The sequence below is a fragment of the Pseudopipra pipra genome, chromosome 20, assembly GCF_036250125.1.
Source record: "Pseudopipra pipra isolate bDixPip1 chromosome 20, bDixPip1.hap1, whole genome shotgun sequence".
In the NCBI taxonomy this organism is placed as follows: Eukaryota; Metazoa; Chordata; class Aves; order Passeriformes; family Pipridae; genus Pseudopipra; species Pseudopipra pipra.
Genome location: NC_087568.1, coordinates 2,321,749 through 2,341,525, shown reverse-complemented (window position 1 = coordinate 2,341,525; position 19,777 = coordinate 2,321,749). Strand labels below are relative to the sequence as shown.

Below are 19,777 nucleotides of genomic sequence, written 5' to 3'. Positions count from 1 at the left end.
ATGTGTCTGTAATGCTAATTCTGTAATCCCACTGGTGTGTTGTATGAATTTAATTTCTTAAAAAATGCCTGTACTGGAGGATCCTTTACTTCCCATGACTGTGGGCCTTGTGGAAAACACGATCCCATATTTACAGTTCCCCTTTTAAGTTTATAAAAGGACTGAAAATCAGAGTTACTGAGAACAGCCATTTAGCTCTAAGTGCAAGCTTGAAGCTGGGCATAATGTGGGAATTTTCCTCATTTTTTTTAATGCAGGAACTAGAAAAATGTGATGCCAACCACTACATCATTCTGTTCCGCGACGCCGGCTGCCAGTTCCGAGCACTTTACTGCTACTACCCCGACACGGAGGAGATCTACAAGCTGACAGGAACGGGGCCAAAGAGCATCACCAAGAAGATGATTGACAAACTCTATAAGTACAGCTCGGACAGAAAACAGTTTAACGTGATCCCAGCCAAAACCATGTCGGTGAGCGTGGACGCCCTGACCATCCACAACCACTTGTGGCAGGCCAAGCGACCCGCGGTGCCAAAGAAGAGCCAGACTCGGAAATGACAGGGCGGGATCTGCCGGGGACAAGGATCTGCTCGCTTGGGAGCGCGGCAAGAGAAGACGTGTTTACCATTCTCCTCCCGTTGGGTATGAGATGTGCAGAACCATAAACACTTTTTAAGAAGCTTCGGGGACAGAAACCGTGGGTGCGAGTTCTTGAGGATGAAGGAACGTTTGCCAGTGTTTTTTTATGAATGATCAATCTGCTGTTACACCCAATGCTATAACTACTGTGGCTTTCGGCTGACGAGGGACTGTGCATGTAGCAAGATCTTTAACAAGTGGATTTCCTTTTACTTGAAGCTTTTCATCGGTACAAATTGGGAATAATTTAATTCTCTCTCCTCTCCACCTCATTCCCTCCTTTTTTTTCCTGTCCTTCTCAAAAGTTGGCGAGCTCCGAGCTTCGGTAGGAGGATTGAACAGATCTCGGGTGAAGTGCTTTGGGTTTGGTTTGGTTGGTTGTTTTTTTTTTTAAACAGTCTTTAGGGAAATCTTCCTTTCAGACTTTTTTTGGAGGAACTGTTTAATACATCCAGTTGTTGTACTGTATCTACTGCCAACGTTAAGTCCAGCTCTCAGATTTCTGAAAAAAAAAAAAGGCAAAAAAAAAAAAAAAGCCCCAACTCGTGCTGCTCAGAACAGAGTTTACTTGCAGTATCTGTTTAGGATAAGCATTGCAAGGATTGCAAAAGCCAGTCTTTTTCTAAAAAAAAAATAAATAATAAAATAATTGTTCACAGATGTAAAGATCTCTGGAATACAATCATGAAGAGGCATAACAGGTGCTATAGCTGGAACGTGCCTGACTGCAACTTAAGGCAATGCAGCACAGTGGTTACTGATTTCAGTTTCAGGTAGTGTCCTAAAGATTTGTTTGCTTTAATAAAGGTGGATTCTGGTAGGTATAGAACATTTCCACTCTGAGCACGCTACTCCTGTACGATGGTGCACTTAATGATCACAGATTTTAATGTTTTTATTACATCATGAAATGTAATTCTACTTTCTTTGTCCTGTCTTTATTCTGAATGAGCAGCATGCTCTACAATGAAGAGTGTGTTATGTTTTTTATTTTGGGTGATATATTAATATATATTGATTTGTTTTTCTCATTTGAAAACAATTTTTAAACAGAGACATTTGCATTTGTTTCAAAAGCCCAAATAAGTCGAATGGCTTGGATTTCTTTTCATGTTGAAATATTAAATCTTGAGTTATGACCTTAAAAGTCTTTGTGTTTCAGCAGATTAAATTTTTGTCTGTGGTAACAGGGTATATTTGCAGTTCCTTTTTTTTTTATTATTTTTTTTTCTCTCTCTTTTTTTTTTTTTTTTTATTTTTAATCCTCCCATGTCTCATCCTTGGCCCCAGCTGGTTTCCAAGTAGGTTCCTGTAGCAATTCCCTAATTTAATCTGCTCCTCCGTGGGTCCGACACGTCCCCCTGTGGGGTCAGGGAGGTTCTGGCTTTGGTTTGCACATGTTTACTTTTATTTGAAGTGTTACTTGAATCCAGGTCTCTGGAGTGCAAAAGGCCCTGGACCATCCTCGAGATGAGCTCTGGACTCCAGACAGTGTAATTATGAACCCCTGAGATAATGGAATTACAGAGAGTTCTGTACCTGGTGGGAATTAGGGACGGAATGAAGGGCTGGGTAGGTAGGGCAAAGTGAAGGGCTTCCAGTGTGGTCTCTCCATGGTTTTTCCCCCCTCCAGTACTCCCTGACTAGGCTGCTGCAACTTTGTAAATGATGTTGGATAGTTTGCTGCTTGTAAATAATTAAAAGGCTTTATGGTTTCTAAAGTGCTGAGTATTAAACACCGTCATGAGTGTAACTTTTGTTACCATGCTTTCCATGCTTGTGCTTTATTTCTCACTGTTTGATATTATAAACCATATTTATTTTATGAAACACTGAAATTTAATAAAAATCATTAACTGATTTCCCTTTTTATTTCATGTGTACTTTTGTTGGTGTGACACTTCATCCCCTCAAAGAACTAATAATGCTTTAAAGATGTGCTGTTCTGTTCAGTAAAGCTTCACCTGGGAGGAGCTTTAATAACTTTATGACCAGAGCTTATTTCTCCTGACCCTGCTTGCAGTGTGCAAGAACTGGAACAAAAAAAAGGCTTTCAGAAAACTGGGAAGTAGTTTAGGGGTTTATTTCCTTGTAAGGATTTATTTCATCAATCTTCAGACTCTTGAATTTGGCTGCTGGTGTTTGATCTGTGTAGTCAGTGGCAGAATTTTGGTGATTTTCTAATTACCTAAAATTTAATCTTGAGTTTTAATTTACTTATCAAAAAAACCCCATTAATCTGAAATACCTTGGCAAGGAATAAAGTGTACTAGTCTGAACACAGGGAGAGAGAGAGGAGCTTGTAAGAACAGGATAGAATTTGTGGGTGAATGTGCAGGGAATGTGGAGGCAAACAGTGTTTTGTGGAAGGGAGAATGATGTATTTTCCTACAGAAAGTTTTTGGATAATTCCAAATTTCCACTTGAGGGTGTGTTCACTGCTGGGTCTCAGCTCAGGGGAAAACGTGGTTGTAGGACTGTGACTCCAGAGCTTTGTTAGTGCTGATTTTGGGGTTGATTTTATGGAATTCTGAAGGCAGAGGATTTCTGACTGTGGCTTCAGTGACATCATACTCAACCCCTCACTTTTAATGACTGAAAAAACCACCTGTAGGAATAATGAGGTGATCTGTGAGGGGAGAATTGTGATGATTTGCTGATGTCACTGCTGAGAACACAGGATTTTGTCCTTCCAGAGCCACTGGAGAGCAGAGTGTAAATAAAATCCCCTGACAGTGAAATGGGTGGGAATTACCTGTTCCCTCCCTGGAGAAATAGAATTATCAGCTGTAGATAAATAGAATTAATTGGGTGACTTGCAGCTTAAGCTGTTTGTTGAGCTTGGTTTTCCCCAGGATTAGTTGGAGCCAGGGGTTGTTCCCTCTGGATAAAAAACCAGCTTCCAGCTGCTCCCAGAGGTTCTGGTTGTGCTTCCTGGAGGAGCAGAAAGTGGGAGCTCTGCCTCTGACCTCTCTTGATTTTTTTTTAATTAGTTTCTCCCACGTAACAAATACAAGAATGTACATCTTTAAAGTGCTTTTAAGTGCAATTTCTTTTTCTCAAGCTCTCATCCATCAGTCTGTGTGTTCCACCTGCTCTTTGTGTTTGTAGTTGACGTGTCCTTGTCTCATTTTCATCCTGCTCTGCTGGAGGAAGAGTTCAAGAATAATCTTAATTTGGAAAATACTGCCTTATTTTTAACACCTTAATAAAGCTACAGTGGGGCTGCTGGAAAGGTTGAGTGTGCAAAGAAAATAAATCTGATTTTTGTCCTCACTGCACTGGGGAGTTGATGTAGAAATCTGGAGTTTTCACTTCCTACAACCTGTTTAAAGCTGTAATTTAAAGTAAAAATAACACGAATGAGCTCTCAGGAATTAAATTTGCCTTTTCATTTGCTTTTTCCCTCCAACAAACCTTCAGAACTGATCACAGAGGCAGTGTCAGAACACCCCAACCCCCCCCCCCATTAAATATTTTATTTAATTTATTGTTTAAACAAGATGTGTCATCTTCCCTCAGGTCCTGGAATTTGGTACCTGCTGACCACACCTGGAAAGCACCACTCCTTGGGGATGTGGATTGTTATTATTTTATTAACTTTATTAGCTTTATTTATTTTATTAGCTTTATTAACTGGTTTGCAGTTAATTAGGGGTTCAAATGGAATTAATTGTAAGCAGGTGAGGGGGATGCAGGGGGGGAGTCCCAGGGGATGATTTTGGGGCTCAGGATCTGCCAAATCTGCAAATTCAGCCTTTGCATGAAGGACATCACTCCAGAAAGAAGATTTTGGGGAGATTTTTATACCATTTTTTTGCTGCAGAACTGAAGAAACCTCTGAAGGATTTTGGGGGGGTGTTTTTCTGTGCTTCTGGTAAGTGAAAACTTTTATAGAACCTTCTCCAGGCCAGTTGGAAATGGGAATATTCCCGTGGTCCACTCAGAGGTATTTTCAGATGTCTAAAATACATCATTAAAGCCAAAAAATTGGAATTCTTGTCCTCAAGTTGAGCAGATGTTCTGTTGGTTAATTATATATACGAAACCTGAGTAATAAAAACAGGAGAAAAAAAATTATTTATTCTCACCTCTGTAATTATTTTGTTGTTACATTTATATGATGAGATATTTAAAATTTCCAGGGATGAATTTAGCTTTTTTGCAGCAGCCAAAGTTGTATCATAAGAGACTGTCCACCGTGAGAGGGCACAACATGAAGCTTATTTTTGATTAATCCACCTCTCTCACATGCTTCAGGAACTAAGAAAAGGGTGAATTTAACTTGTTTTTTGATAAAAAACACATAAATCTCCCATAAATCATCAGGACAAACACACCAGAATTACAAGAGGAACTTTCACACCATGAAAATAAATATATTCCCCAATTAATTTGAGATCACTGCTCAGACACTGGACTTCTCTTATTGTGTAGTAAGTAAAAAAAAAAAAAAAAATCAATTTTTTTCTTTTATTTTGTTTGGCAACATTGTCAATATAAAAATATATAAAAAAGAAAATATTTCCCTGAGGGTTCTGAGCTTTCTCTTGCAGGTGCTTTGAGGCTCGTTCTGGTTTTTTGGGGGGGTTGAAGATTTCCAGTTTCCAGTGAGAGTTGAAAAGGTGCATTTTTTTGCTCTTCTCTTCCAAGTGATAAGTTCAACTCTCCTGGGAAAAATAAACCACATTTAAAAACCTTGGATGGGGAGATTCCTACAGGGATGGGAAGATTCCTCCAGGAATGTCCCTTCTTGGGTGGAGGTCAAATTAAGTGAAAAGATTTCTTAATTTCTTAATTAAATTTCTTGATTTAATTCTTAAATGCTGCTTTTTGGGATGTGTTTGTTTTTGTTTTTTTTTTTCCAGTTCATAAATGCTCCCAAATCTCACAATCAGCTGTTCTTGTCCCCAGACAGAGAGTTCCTCAATATTTGGAGAGAATAAGTGACAGAAATACAATTCAGTCCCTGAAATGATATTAAATATAATTGAATTACGTCAAACACAGCCTGGATGGCACAAAGATAAATTCCAGAAATGGAAAGACTCATTTTATGCCCTTTCCTTCCCTCTGAGTGCTCACCATGGGCACATTCCTGTTGTAAAAATTACAGGCTGAATTTATTTCCTTATCTGTGCCAAATATAAATTTACTTTCATCTCGGTCTTGAAATCCTGTCAAGAGTTTTTTTGCTCCATCCCTCTGAACTCGTTCAGAAAGAACATATTTATTTTAGGAGGGGGAGAAAAAAAACCAAACAACAAAACCTCTGGGGAAGTGTCTTAAACTGATTAAAAGGGATGATTAAAAATTCAATATACAGCATTTGTTCCTGCTCAAATGAGGCACTGGGAAGAAGGGGTTGAAGCAACCAAATCTCCCAGAATTACCTTGGCTTCACGTGGAAACCTTGGCAGAGAAAATCCCCATTTCTTCCTGCTCTTTGTCTTCCAGGGAATAACTCGAAATTCCAAATTTACAGCAAAATAATAATAATAAAAAATCCTTCCCTGATTTGCTTTCCTTTTTATTTCCCACCCCCATCAGCACCACGATTTTTAATGTAATTTTAGTAATATTTTACTAATGTAATTTTAGTAATATTTTTCTCTTACACAAGAAGTTTCCAGTGTTAGAAGCTTAATTTTTTTTCCCAGTTGGGGCAGAGTTTTAAATGGATTTTTTTTTTCATTTTCCAGTGTTGTTTCCTCTTCTTTTACTGAGTCTGTTGCTGTGGAAGGCGAAGCAAGAGGAAAAGATGCAGCAAGATGAAGAACCCACTGCTGGGAAGCTCAGAAGGCCCTTTGTACATTATATTAAATCCTGTTCTGCAGCCTGGAATGGGGTTTTATGCAGCAAGAGCTGCTGTCTGTGGTGTTAAAATTACCTGATTTGGGGTGCAATAATTGTCCTGGAAAACTGAGAGGAATTTGTTCTCCATGTCCAGGTTTGTCCTGTTTAAAGCTGATAATTAAAAAGTCATTTAACAGGGATTTCTCCCTGCTTGCCTTGGGTAGATTCACTTCCAGCTTTCTCACTCACCTGTTAATCCCAGAATTCTCTTCCCTGGTTAAGGGATATTGTTTGTGCCCTTCTGTATGATTTTTAAATAAATAGATTTTTGCAGTATTTGCTTAAAATGTTTAATAAAACCACTCTCTGCTTCTCTGCATTTATCTCCAGGTTAAAATCTCTGGGTAGGGGTGGAGCATGTTCTAAAAATGTTTTTTTTTTTTTTCCTGGAAATAATGGAAACTGTGGAGTCAGTGAAAAATTTCTGAGTGTTGGGAGGTAGAAGAACAACATCAGTAAAAAAAACCCCCTTAGTTAAATACCCACAAAATTTAATTCATTTATTAAATCACAGAAAATCAGGATTAAATAAATGAATTAAATGATGTTTAACTGCTGCTGTACCACACTGGGCAATCTAAGATCCCCTCTGTGCGTTCAGGCACAAAGAGCTTTAAAAGCTGAGGCTAAAAAATAAAGTTTTGGCTAAAAAATAAAGTTTTTTTGAGGCTCATTTAAAGCCACGTTTTGCCCTGGATTTTAAAACTGGTGTTTGCTCCCAGGAAAAAAAAAAAAAGAAGAAAAAAAAATCCCACAGCAGTCTGTCCTGTTGCTGCATGCAGCTCTTTTATTTTCATTTATCTTTACAGAAATGTGAAGCATCTTCACAATAATTGTACAAAACCCTCTCCCCTTGGCTGCGTCCCGGAACAGCTCCCAAAATTCGGTCTCCGAGAGGAAAGACGGGAGTTTCACCTGCTTGTTGCTGCTAAAAAATTCCATGCAGGAGCCGACCTTGGAATACAAACGTCAGGTTCTAGAGAGATTAAATAAAAAGGGGTATAACAGGAAATAAATATACCTGTAATATTTAATGCAGGATATATGGATTTAGTCCATATTGAGCGTATCGGGCGTTAGTGGACACGTAACATGCTGCTGGAAAACCCAAAAGATCCCAGCTGTCCTCGTTTCTGCAGCTCCCCAGGGCCTGTCCTGCCTCTGCACTGGAGCACAACTATTGCCTTCCGAAAATCAGGTTTTTTTCCAAGTGGTTGAAAGCAACAACCATCCACGGAAGGTCCTTGTGCTCCTGTCCCAGACAGAAACGACTCCTGTCGCTGCTCCATTAAAAAAATAAAATACTTCTGTTTTTTACATTAGTATTGTAACTGAGGCTAAAGAACTAGAAAAAAAAAAAAGAACCCTCGGTTCTCAGACTTGCCTTGCCCGTGGGTGAATATCTACAGGGGGTTGTTCCTCCATCCCAGGAGGAGTTGGGCTGGAATTTTACACCGTAGGAAGAACGACCCTGCGGAACGGGGAGCCTGGAATCCAGGGGTTTATACACTGGCCATCGCCAAAATATGGGAATATTGAGGGTGTTTGGGGAGGATCACAAACCATGGAGAGCCTTTAGTCCTTTTGGTTTGTGGCTTCCTCTGAGGTTGATTATTTCCTGGGATTAAGGGTTAGGAAGGACCTCGTGTGCCTGGTGAGGGAGGAGAGGGACCCAACACTCCGATGGAGCCTCTGGAACAGGGACTGGGCCACGTGGCTGACCTGGCTGCTTGGGGCTGGGGAGTGAAATTTAAAGTAATTTAAGGGGTTTTTTTAAGGAATTTAAGTGCCTTGAAATGAGAGGGTTTAGCTGAGGAGCTCTGTTTGCTTCTCCACACCCACCAACACTGTGCTCACCCCGTCCTGCCCCCCAGCAGCCAGTCAAACAAAAATACCCACTTAAAAATCATATATTCCGAGTAAACACATGCAGATAATCACATCTGTTATTTTATTTGGGATCTGGGCTTCTTTTTAAACCTGTAACCCTGCTTTGTTCCACTGTCCCTTGAAAAAGTGGGGTTTGGAAAATGCTCTGTCTCAAATGTAGGCAATTTAATATATAAATGCTCAACGAGGCATTTTTGGGGTGATCTGAGCATCTTGAGGCTTTACATTAACACAGAGCCAGCGTGTGTTTTAGTACTTCAACCCCTCCCACTTTTTAACCCTTTTTTTTTCCATTTGAAGTGACAGATTTGGTACGTGAAATTACAAGCAGAAATAAATAAAACAAAAATCCGCCTTAACCAAATAGATACAAAATTAATAATTGAAAAAAAAAGGAAAAAAAAAAGGCAATAAAACAACCCCCCAAAAAAACCACTAGAGACAGTTCTGTTTGTGCCCAGAGCTCAGTGGAGCAGGAAGGTTGGACTCTGCTTTTCCCTGTGGTGCCTCTCCAAGCCTGGGATGTGCCATCACCCAGGGCCTCCTGACCAGCACTTCAGGAAAAAACAACAATAAATAATAAAAAAACGGACCCCAAAACCCCCATCCAGGCACGGCAGGTCTCTCTCAACACCTTCTCATGGTCCTACCTTGGCACAGGTCCTGCTCTGGGCATCCCCAGTTCTCCCCCAGTGCCACGGGCAGGACGGGCAGCACATCCCCGTGGGCTGGGGCTGCCCCAGGGCATCTCCCCCCAACTGTTAAAAACTGTCATTTTAAGCAGGTTTTGGCTTCTTTTGTTTTTTTTTTTTTTCCTGTAAACATTTAGTTGGGGTGTCCTGGGGAGCAAACAGTGGATGTTAATGGCAACAAACCGTTCAGTTGGATGCTGATGGGATTTCACGGCCATGTTGTGCTTTCCAGGCTTCTTGTTAAAAAACAAACAAACAAAAAAACCCACCACGTTGGAGTTTGAAGATATGAACACAAAAGTATATAAAGTTAACCCTGCCTCGGTCAGTGGCTTGGCAGGCAAATAAACCCTTTCCACATGTGCAAAAATAGATGGAAAACACATTTGGTGCCTCCGCTGCCACCGGGTCCCCACGGGTGGGCGATGCTGGACGTTCATGCACCTCTGCTGCAGGCAAAGCCACGGGGATGGGGGGATAAAGTCAAACAGGGATGGCTGGAGCTGCTGGGGGGTCATGGGGGGGGGGGGACAGGCAGAACCTGCTGCCTTAGTGGTGTTATTGATCTGTGACTTCAGGGAGGGGAAGGATAAAAAGCCATGATGGGGACAAAAGGAAGGGTTGGAGCCCAAACTGCTCCTGGATGGAGGGGAAAGGGCTGAGCTGAGACATCAAACCACCACAGCCAGTGATGTGTGGGCCTGGGCACTCTGCCCCATCCCACCCCCAGGACAAGGATCCCCAAATCCCCCCCGGCAGCAGCAGCAGCAACAGGGGACACAAACCCAGGGGCACCGTGCCTGTAGCCAGGGCTCAGGCTGGGCACGTGTGCCAGGAGGCACTGCCGTGGGGATGGCACGGCTTTGGTCACCCGGGCTCGGCGTGTTTTGGTTTGTGAGATGACACAAAGTGCTGGAGGCAGAGCAGCCCCTGCCACGGCACCGGTGGGGGCTGCACTGCCCCATCCCATCCATCCCACGGCACCCCTGGGTCCTTCCCAGCACAGCTCTGAGCGCTCCTCGCGTGGACACCCGGCACAGAAACCCAGCGGAGGGCAACGAACATGAGCTGGGGTGAAAGGGCACAACTTTGGGGACCCGGGGGGACACCCGGTGAAGGAGGAGGAGGGTTTCGGTGCAGCTTTGCTCTCGCATTGACCAGCCCCACCCGACGTGCCCCTTGTGGGGCGACACCAAACCCAGCCCTGCTCCGCGGGGGCACCGGGCTCGGCCGCGTCCCCCCGGCCCCGCGCCGACTCGCTCACTAGTTGCGGTATCGGTATAAAAAGTTAAAATCCACGGGGCGCTGCCGCCGGCTGGGGGTCTGTCCGGCCATGGGTCTGTCCGGCTGTGGCTCTGTCCAGCCGTGGGTCTGTCCGGCTGTCCCGCCCCTCCCGGGGCTCCGGGCGTCCCTCCCACGGCGCAGAGCCAGGCTGGGCATGGCCTTCCAGGCTGGGCATGGCCTTCCTCCGGCCCCCCCGGCTGCCCCGTCCTCTTCTCCGCCGCCTGTCCCGGAGCCCTGCGGCCCTGGCAGGGGCTCTGGGCGCGGGGGGGCCGCTCACAGCTGGGTCTCGTCGCGCGTTTCGGGGTTGCTGGAGCCCAGCTTGTTGCTGCAGCTGCTCTTGCGGCTGTGGCCGTCGTTGGCCACGTGGGCCAGCGGGTCGGAGCGGATCAGGTACCTGCAGGGCACAGCTTGGTTACACCTCTGGGACCCCCCAGCTCCCTAGTACCAGGAGGGAGCTGTGTGACCCCGGAATTGGGGTCTGGCCCAGCCCTGAGGCCGGGATGTGCCCCACGGTGCCGTGCTGGGAGCTGTTGCTTGCAGAGCACAGCAGCTGTTAAAATAATAGGTGTTAAATAGTAATAGCTGTTAAAATAAATGCCATAAAGCAACACAATAAATAATCAGGAGGTGTTCCTCCTGGAGCTGCACGGTGGCAAAAGCCAAAGGAAAAGCTCCACGTTGCTGGGGCTGGAGCGGTTTGGGCACTGGAACACTGGGAGGGGGAATGGCCTGGGAAGGAGCCAAAACCTGCAGGTATTTATGAGAAATCATGGAAAGCAACGCAGTGGGGGTTACCCCAGGGCACTGTGGTTAGTCTGGGGGCACAGGGAGCCCACAGGTGGGTGGGGGCAACACCTACACGATGTCGTTGAGCTCCAGCCGCGTGTCCGGGGGAGGGTTGATCAGGACGTAGGACAGGGTGTTCTGGTGGTCGTTCATCTCATCTGTGAGAGGAGGGGAAAGGGCTGGTGAGGGAGGGACACCCTGACAGACACCCCAACAGACATGCTGACAGACACTGTCCTGGCCCTTGCTCCCCCAGCAAAGGGGTCCCTTCACTGGGAAAGCCGTGGGCAATGGCATTGCCAGCGGGAGAGCACCAAGAATGCCACTGCCACCTCCCTCACACCTCCCCAGCCTCTCCCCCACCACAGGCCCAGAGGACTGACAGATGTAACTCTTCAAAGTCCCCACTCCCCCCCAGAATAAAGTGAGATGTCTTACCTTGGTTCAGTGCAAAAGAGGGAACAGGTTAGTCCTGCTGCGTTAGGTACAGCACAAGTCCAAGACTGCATCAGGGCAGCCAAACCCCCCCGGGGCCACAAAAACACTGCCCACCTCTCTCCCTTCTTCAATTACTCAATTTAGCATCAATCCAGCAACAGGATTGCTTCTTTCCCCTGCCCAAGGGAAATTGCCCCCGTGGAGTTTCAGAGCCGTTGATGCCTTTTGGGGATGGCTCTGAACCACAGTGACCTCCCGGGGGGGCTCGGGGCCACCAAGAGCTGCACCCACGGACATCCACGATGGCAGGCGGGGCCCCTGCGCTTCCCGAAATAGCCAAGAACAAGATCATGGTGAAATGGATGGGGGTGCGAGGCTGCGGGCGGCCAGGAGGGGGGGGAAGCTGCGACAGAGAACACGGTTTCCAGACGGGGTGATGGGTGTGGATGGACAGGATGGAGAGGGGACGGACAGATGGACGCCGGGGCAGCGTGAGGAGCACGGCGGGACACCAGCTCACTGCAAGGCTTGTCACTGGGATGCCTCTTTTGGAAAAACCTTGGTGTTTGATGATCCCAGAAAATGGAGCTCAGTTTGGGGGCAGCAGGACCAGGATCTGGGATCGGCATCAGCTTCGGGCTGGGGGGGCTGCTCCCGGCTCCCTGTCCTGCTGCTCCCACCACCCCATCCCTGCTGTGCCCCTGCCTGGGGTGGGGGGTCCCTCTGTCAAAGGCTGCCCTGCCCCGTGGTGGGCACAGCTGGAGTCTCCTGCCACAGCAGTGCCAGTGGTGCCCCATCACCCTGGCACGGGGGGATGGCCCAGCTGCTCTTCAGCCCCAGCACTGGGGTGAAACCTTTGAAGTGGGGCTTTTCTCCAGCTCTGGGATGAGCCACAGCAGCTCCAGCCTCCACAGCCACCCAGCACAGGGGTGCAAACAGGTTCCTCCTGAGCTGCCTTTGCCAGGACGTGTCCAGATGAACCCCGGGGCACCTCAGGCAGGTACCACACGCAGCAGTGCTTGCAGGGGGACACCAGACCCTCGTTTTGCTCCTCAGACACATCCCTGGCACCTCTGAGGCCACAGAAGGTGCTGTAGCTGGGCGGGGAGATGCTGTGTGGGACCCCCGACCTGTGCGGGGGTGTCCGGCCCCGGTCCCTGGACCTTTGGCCATCCCAGTGCCCAGCCTGACAGCGAGACAGGGACAGGGGTGGCAATGCTGGGGCAAGGGGGGCACACAGACCCTGGGACCCCACGGCAGACACGGGGTTTGACATGACAGGAGGTGGGGAGGGCCCTGGCTCGCGGCAGGTTTCCCTGCTCCATGGAAGCACCTTTTCCTGACCCCCATGCAGCCAAGCCAGGCACTCTGAGCACACCAAGTATATTGCTCCATCACCCCAGCGCCCAGGGCAATATACTCTGCTGGAGTGGGGCTTCCATGAGCCCCAGCTGGGGCTGCCTCTCTGATGAAGGACACACTTTACAGGAAAATGCCAACGTTTCACCTTAAGCGTGGCCCAGTGAAGCCAAAAATACAGCTGGGTCGGACTATTGCTAAGCTCAGGGCTGCTGCAGCAAAAAGGGGCCTCTCCAGGGCACGTCACACTGTGGTGTAAAGATCAAAATAATGCAAACACCCCTCAGCTCCTGCAGACCCCAACGAGGTGCCCAGAGCAGCTGCAGCATCTGTGGCACCTCGTGCTGAGCCCAGTCAGAAAACAGGGCCTGCCAATCAATGCTGGAGAGGGATCCAGGGGGGCAAACCGAGGGGTGCAAAGGGATTTTGAAGGGGTGCCTTGCCCCTGGGGCTGACCCACATGCACCAAGGTGCAGGAGCTCCAGCAGCTCATCATGACATGCGCAGGCAGCTCTGCTGTGCTCGTCCCCTCCTCAAACTGCCACTGGCTTCACAGCCCAAAGCCACCTTGCAGAGCCATGGGGGGAGGGTTCTGTTAGAGACAGCAAGGGCTGTGATTTCCCTGTAGGAATTCAACCAGAAAAGGGTCCCTGAGGTTTCTATCTCCCTGATTTAGCGAAGCCCTGAGTTTGCACCACCACTACAGGCCAGTCCTTTGATTTCCAATGCCACCCAACAAATTAGTGCTGAAAAGCTCGGGGATCTAAGGTGAAAACTGGCAAGGGTGAGGTTTGGGCTTAGCTGGCATGATCTTGTTGTACGCTGCACGCCATGAGTCACGCGGGACTCCCAGGGAAAGGGAATTACCTTGCAAATATCCCAGGTTTACCCGATTCATCACATCACTGGCTGTTAAATTTGCTACATCCTCTACAGAACATACAGGGAAAGGCACAGACATAAACAGAGAGAGAGAGAGAGGTCAGCAAGCCATGGTTCGGCAATATCAGAGACGAGCTCCTGCGCTGCAGCGATAACATGAGCAAAAGAAAAAGGAGAGGGGCAGAAGGCAGAGCAACGTGTGCTTCCAAAACACCACGGGTGGCCAGACACTGACGGTGACACGTGGGGACAACACACAGACAGCCCCAGCACCACTGGGTGCAGAGGTGCCACAGGGGCCAGGGAGCTGAGGGTGCTCCAGTGCCCTGGTCCTGTCCCACCCCGACGGGATGTGGGTCCTGCACCCTCCCACTGCCTCTTCTCCTGCCAGAGATCCCCCAGTTTGCTTCCACTGAAATTTTCCAGGACAAGGATGCCAACTCTGATCTAACCCCAGGATGTGCCCTGAGCACCCCAGTGGGGCTGATGGTGGGGTGGCCCCTGGGAAGCCTCACCAAGGCCAGGCAGCCCCCCTGAAACTACAGCAGAAACTTCAGGGACCAGGAATGTAGGGGAAAAAAGGAGAGGGGGATACATCATTGCAAGCCCTTGCCTGGCATTCCCTGTGCTCCCTCCATCCCACCTCAAGCTGGGTCTCCTGCCTCCCTCCCTGGGAAGGCTGGTGACACCCACAGCCAGCCCCTGGGCCCTCCACTCCAAACCCCCCTGCACTGCACTTTACATACTCTCCTCCTCTTTCACGTGCCTAAAGCCAAGATGGGAAAAGAGGGATCCCACTCCCCAAACATCCCAAACCCAGCTCCCATCCCAGCTGGGGCTCAGTGCCAGCCTGAGTGCGGGCAGGGGCCGGCGCGGGGTGGACAGACTCTCTTGGAGGATGGAGCAAACAAGCAGCAGCACAGGATGGCTTCAAAGAAAGAAAGGGAAAAAAAAAAGACCAAAACCAAACCCAAAGCAAACAAACCAAGGGAGCTGTGGGCTACAGACTTTGTCATAACCAAGGGGTGGGGAGTCGTCCGGGGGGACACAGACGGCAGCACCGACGGGCAGGTCAGAAGCTTCACGAGAAATGCAGCTGCACAGAGGGACCCTGAGCACTGTCACAGCCAGACACCGGTGTCACACGCCATGAAGCAACTCAGCCCTGCAGCTACCGAAAGGTTTTCCACGGAAGAGTTTACGACGGATTCAAGTGTCTACAACAACCGGGGTCTGCGCCAGCTGATGGGGTTGCACCTCTCCCTGCCACACTACAGGGGCTCTCTCGGGCTTTGCTGACCTGGGGCCGGTGTGTCCTGAACCACCAGAAAGTGGGGGGCAAGCGGGGCATCGCCCCCCGAGGCTGCGCGGGAGCACCGGGTCCTGCTGCGGGCAGGAGGGCGAGCGCCACTGCCACTGCCAGCTCCTGCCTGGAGCCATCCCAGAGCCCAGAGGTGGGGGGGTGGCAGGGCAGGGGGGTCTGCGTGGCGGGACCCCAGCCTGGAACGCCGCACAAGCACAAGCAAGCTGGGGAATGAGGCGCTGCTTGGAGCAGGCCCGGCAGCGCCTGCGGGGACAGGTTTGGTGTGGGGCTAAGCTCAGGTTTAGGCTTGGCATGGGGTTAGGCTTGGTGCGGGGTTAGGCTCAGCTTGGGGTTAGGCTCAGCTTGGGGTTAGGTTCAGCTTGGGGTTAGGCTCAGCTTGGGGTTAGGCTCAGCTTGGGGGTTAGGCTTGGCGCGGGTTAGGCTCGGCTTGGGGGTTACCTGAGGAGCCCGCGGGCGGGACGGGACGCAGCACCGCAGAGCAGCTCGGCCGGGCGGCACTTACCGTACCCGGTGGTGGGCAGGCCCAGGTGCTTCATACGGTTCTTGACGAGCTCGGACAGCTCCTGGCGCTCGGAGCGCCGGTACAGGCTCAGGCGCTGCTGGCTGATCCACTCGGCCGTCTTGCTGGAGTGCTTGTTGCCCTTCCTGCTCAGCCGCCGGGCCCACTGCATGCTCTTGCGCCGCAGCAGGGGATGCTCCGACTGGTCGCTGGAGCACGAGTTCCTGTGGTGGCTCGTCTTGATCCCCCAGTGCTCCTTGATGTCCTTGGTGTCCTCGCAGTCCTCAACATTGATTGAGATCTGTGACTGGAAGCCCGGCAGGTCACGGGGGTGGGGGAGCCAAGAATGGCTTGGCCTGTGGCTGGTGGGGTGGGATCTCCCCGCCCTCCCCCCGTGGGATGGGATCCTTCCTCTGAGCCCCCCCTTCTCCTGGCACTTCACCTCTGTGCTGCAAAAACTACCTGGCTGGCAGATTTCACAGAATGATGGAATGGTTTGGGTTGGAAGAGACCTTAAAGGTCGTCCAGTTCCATGCCCTGCCATGGGCAGGGACACCTTCCATAGACCAGGTTGCTTCAAGCCCCGTCCAACCTGGACTTGAACACTTCCAGGGGTGGGGCAGCCACAGCTTCTCTGGGATAAGCACTGTTGAGTGCTCCACAATTACCTCTGTGATATCTGCCCGAGACACAGCCATGCCCTCATCTGCCTGTCTTTCCTCTTACAGCAGCAATGCTGCCACATCTCCGACCCAGCAATCCCACTGGTGAGCAGGAATTTATTAATAAAGCCCTTCAAGGCCTCTCAAAGAGTTGGGCTGCGTTTAATTAAATGTCAACTTTCGGCTCCCTGTCGCTGCTTCCTACAAAGCTGCAAAATGACAGTGTTTAAGAGGGATCCTGGCTCACTTCCTTGCTCCTTATCCCAGTTAATTACATGTCAGGGCACTGAGGACTTTTCCCAGAGTGCTGAGTGAGGCTCAGCCAGCGTTGCCCTGCCATGGGGACGGGCAGTGCTGTGCCGGCGCCGGGGCTGACAGCTGGCACAAGGCACGTGGTGGCTCTCGGTGGCCAGAGCTAGGACAGCACTTGCCCATGGATCAGCCCCTGGTTAGGGGGGACCAGAGGGCAGCACTGACACCAGGGCAGTGCCCCACAGCACCCGAGTGCCCGCGGCGGGACGCGAGCAGCACTCACCTGCGCTCTGATGTCGTGGGGCTGCAACGGGGGGGAAGGAAGGGAAAGCAGAGTCAGCCTGGCAAAGGGACAGCCCTGCTGTGCCCCCCTGCTCCCTGGATGCCCAGTGGCACGGCAGAGCTCTGCCAAGGACATCCCTCCCTGCCCGCGCTGCCCAGAGAGACGGGCACTGACACCGACCCAGCTTATCCAGGACACCACCCCCAAAACCACCACGGGGCTGCTGACAAACGGAAGGCAGAGCTGCCCCTCCCTTCGTCCTCCCACCACTGCTGAAACCAGGTCTGAGGGGCCTCGTGGATCCCACCAGCAGCCCCTTCCTGGCATGTGCCACCACCGTGCCCGTACCTCGGAGGTGGCGAACATGTGCGACTCCGTCCTGTAAATCCCAATGGGAATCTCCGCACTGGAGGAGCAGAGCTTCTGGAAGAGGCGGCCGTACGTCCGGATCCACAGGTCATCCTCGGTGATCTTCATCTGAGCAACAGGGGACAAACATGAACCACAGAGAACACACTGAGGGGCACCTCGGGTTGCTCCTGAGCTTCACCCTGGCTCATCCACGACAATCCCAAAGGCAAGCTGGACTCCACGAGAAGACCAGGAGCAACTTCTGACCTCAGCCTTCAGAACAGGGGCTGTTGGTAGCTCTGAGGCTTTTGGTAGCGCCGAGGTTCCCCACAATGGAGGGGCACAATGACTTGGCAGTGCTGCTCCCCCTGACTCCCCAGAACAGGGGAACCCCCCACCCACATGTGCAGGGTGATGGATCCCACCAGATCCACAAAGACCTGGCCCGGTGGTTTCAACCCAAAGGGACTTGGCACTTACAGCACAGAGGTATCCAGAGCCTGGCGTGGTGTCAAGGCCCAGCAGCAACCGGGTGATGGTGATCATGTAATCCTTCACGAACGACTGGGGGAGACATTTGGGTGGGAAACCAGGGAAAAGGTTTGCTCAGTTATTCATTGGGAGGTGGAAAGGGGTGGCCAGAGCTGCAGGGGTGCATCACCCAGAGCCCACCTGGCTCTCACCTGGTAGAGCAGCGTGTCCAACATGCTGATGCTGAAAACCCTCCCGGCTGCGAAGGGCAGCCGGAACATGAAGGCCAGGTTGGAGCCGTTCTCTCTCTCTCTCTGGAAGAGGAAGGAGAGATGAGAGCACGGGTTGCACAGAAACTAGAGGGCTCATGGAAATGGGGAGGACACCAGTGTAGTGTTTCTGGTGGGTGTACAGGAGGGAACCAGGGCAGCAGCCTTGCACTGGGGGAAAGAGGTTTTTTTTCTCCATGGAAATGTGTGAGACAGGACTGGGTTTTCTGGATGTGGCAAGAGCACAGGACTTCAGGGAGCTCAAATGCAGTCACTGTCAGCAGTGACTTCCCAGCCCCCCATGCAGGGGACAACCTTCTCTTACCTTTTCTAGTTTGGAAAGGGCAAGAGAGTAGCTGTCCTTTGCTCTGAACTGCATGAACCTCATGTTGGAGGGGTGGGTCAGCTCTGTGATAATGCTGAGGCTGGGGAAGAGCCTGCAATGGAAAGAGACCTGTTGTCCTGCAGCTCACTCAGAGGTGAGATCATTCCCTGCAGTTATAGCCTGAGGAGGACCAAAACCACCCCTGTGCCTGTTTGAGGACAGAAACAGCTGATTAGGAGCTGTTTCCTCAACCACAGATGTGTCCCACTGCCCACAGCCACCTCTCCGGCCACCAACACCCTTCCCAGGCTTGTCCCCAGCAGTGGTCAGTGGTCATTCGTCACCTGAACATGGTCTGGACATTGACAATGGTCTTTGCATCTGCCATGTAGTCCTCCTCGGCGCTCATGGTGCTCTCCTTGTCCACCACCACCAAGTTGTCGGCGTAGATGATGCCGCACTGCAGCAAGCTGTCCAGGCTGGGCAGTTCCCAAAGAGAAGAGCGCAGGGTGAGCCCTTGGGAAGGACACAGGGAAGCAGCACGCTGCGGCACGCAGCGCTCCAGCCAGCCCAGCCTGCTCCCCACCACCAGCTCTTCACCTGCTTCCATCTACCAGGGAGGGGCTGGCACCCCGAGAAGCCAAGGGTGGGCTCAGCTCTACCGGTGCCAACCCTGGGGCTTCTCATGGGGTGACCCAAAAGTCTGGGCTGGGATAAATCCAACGCATTCAGGCAGCACCGTAAGTCACGACAGCCACACACGGAAACACCTACTTGTCGATGGTGCCCTCCATGTAGTAAACCATGGGGAAACAACAAATGGCTTCCAGAAAGTGGTGCTCAGGCCTGGAGGGAGAGCAACAGAGAGCAAGGCGGTTCAGCAAGCCCGTGGGGCAAAGACAGACACAAAACCCAGGGCCAACATCAGCCGAGACACCCGAGGGTGGCACCGCCGTTGCCCCACGCTCCCATCCCACAGCATGAGACGCCCACAAGAACACAGGGAGGGCTCAGTGCGATGGAAAACATCCGTGGAAAAGTACTTGCTTGTTGTCCAGCAGCAGCACGATGGGGTTCAGCTCTTTGCGGGACCGATAGTAGGCCCGGAGGGGCACGATGAAGTTGTACAGCCCGTTCCCCGCCGTCTCTGCCGAAACGATGATCAGTTTGTTCTTGAACCCGTAGGCTTTGGCATCCTCAAAGCTGTTGTGCTTGCAGCCCTGTGGGGTGGGAGGCAGTGGGGGGGACTCAGCAGGTGGCTCTGGGGGGGCTGCAGCCCCCGGGCAGCCCCCACAGCCCCATCGTACCTTGTCCAGCCTCAGGCAGCAGAACGGGGCTTTCTCAGGCAAAAGGTGGCACAGAGTTGGGGAGCTCCCAATGTAGGGGGAGTTTGGGGGGTAACCCTTCACATACCTGCAGCAGAGAGAAAACCCAGCAGTGTGAGGGCACGGGGAGAGTGTCCATATATCCAAAACTCAGATGCTGGGAAAAAACCCATTTAACAGCAGCAGCC

General features: G+C 50.6%; 2 protein-coding genes across 16 annotated transcripts in view; one reads left to right on the top strand and one right to left on the bottom strand.

Moving 5' to 3' along the window:
• Positions 1-2,501, top strand: part of CAMSAP1 (calmodulin regulated spectrin associated protein 1) — a 34,665-nt gene extending 32,164 nt beyond the window's left edge. For all 5 annotated transcript variants that reach the window (XM_064676677.1, XM_064676676.1, XM_064676675.1 and 2 more), the window contains one exon: positions 258-2,501. In XM_064676677.1, coding sequence (XP_064532747.1) covers positions 258-560 — 303 coding nt within the window. In that variant the 3' untranslated portion in view covers positions 561-2,501. The remainder of the gene's footprint in view (positions 1-257) is intronic.
• A 4,760-nt stretch (positions 2,502-7,261) lies between these two features.
• Positions 7,262-19,777, bottom strand: part of KCNT1 (potassium sodium-activated channel subfamily T member 1) — an 81,134-nt gene continuing 68,618 nt past the window's right edge. For 6 of the 11 annotated variants that reach the window (XM_064676664.1, XM_064676674.1, XM_064676668.1 and 3 more), the window contains 13 exons: positions 19,572-19,677; positions 19,312-19,484; positions 19,039-19,110; positions 18,609-18,743; positions 18,265-18,376; positions 17,883-17,984; positions 17,680-17,763; positions 17,197-17,325; positions 16,849-16,869; positions 15,655-15,958; positions 13,814-13,876; positions 11,223-11,307; positions 7,262-10,757 (listed from right to left, as the gene is read on the bottom strand). In XM_064676664.1, the coding sequence (XP_064532734.1) occupies positions 10,637-10,757; positions 11,223-11,307; positions 13,814-13,876; positions 15,655-15,958; positions 16,849-16,869; positions 17,197-17,325; positions 17,680-17,763; positions 17,883-17,984; positions 18,265-18,376; positions 18,609-18,743; positions 19,039-19,110; positions 19,312-19,484; positions 19,572-19,677 (1,507 nt within the window). In that variant the 3' untranslated portion in view covers positions 7,262-10,636. Of the gene's footprint in view, positions 10,758-11,222; positions 11,308-13,813; positions 13,877-15,654; positions 15,959-16,848; positions 16,870-17,196; positions 17,326-17,679; positions 17,764-17,882; positions 17,985-18,264; positions 18,377-18,608; positions 18,781-19,038; positions 19,111-19,311; positions 19,485-19,571; positions 19,678-19,777 lie in introns of those variants that run through there. The other 5 variants (XM_064676667.1, XM_064676671.1, XM_064676665.1 and 2 more) reach the window with 4 other exon arrangements.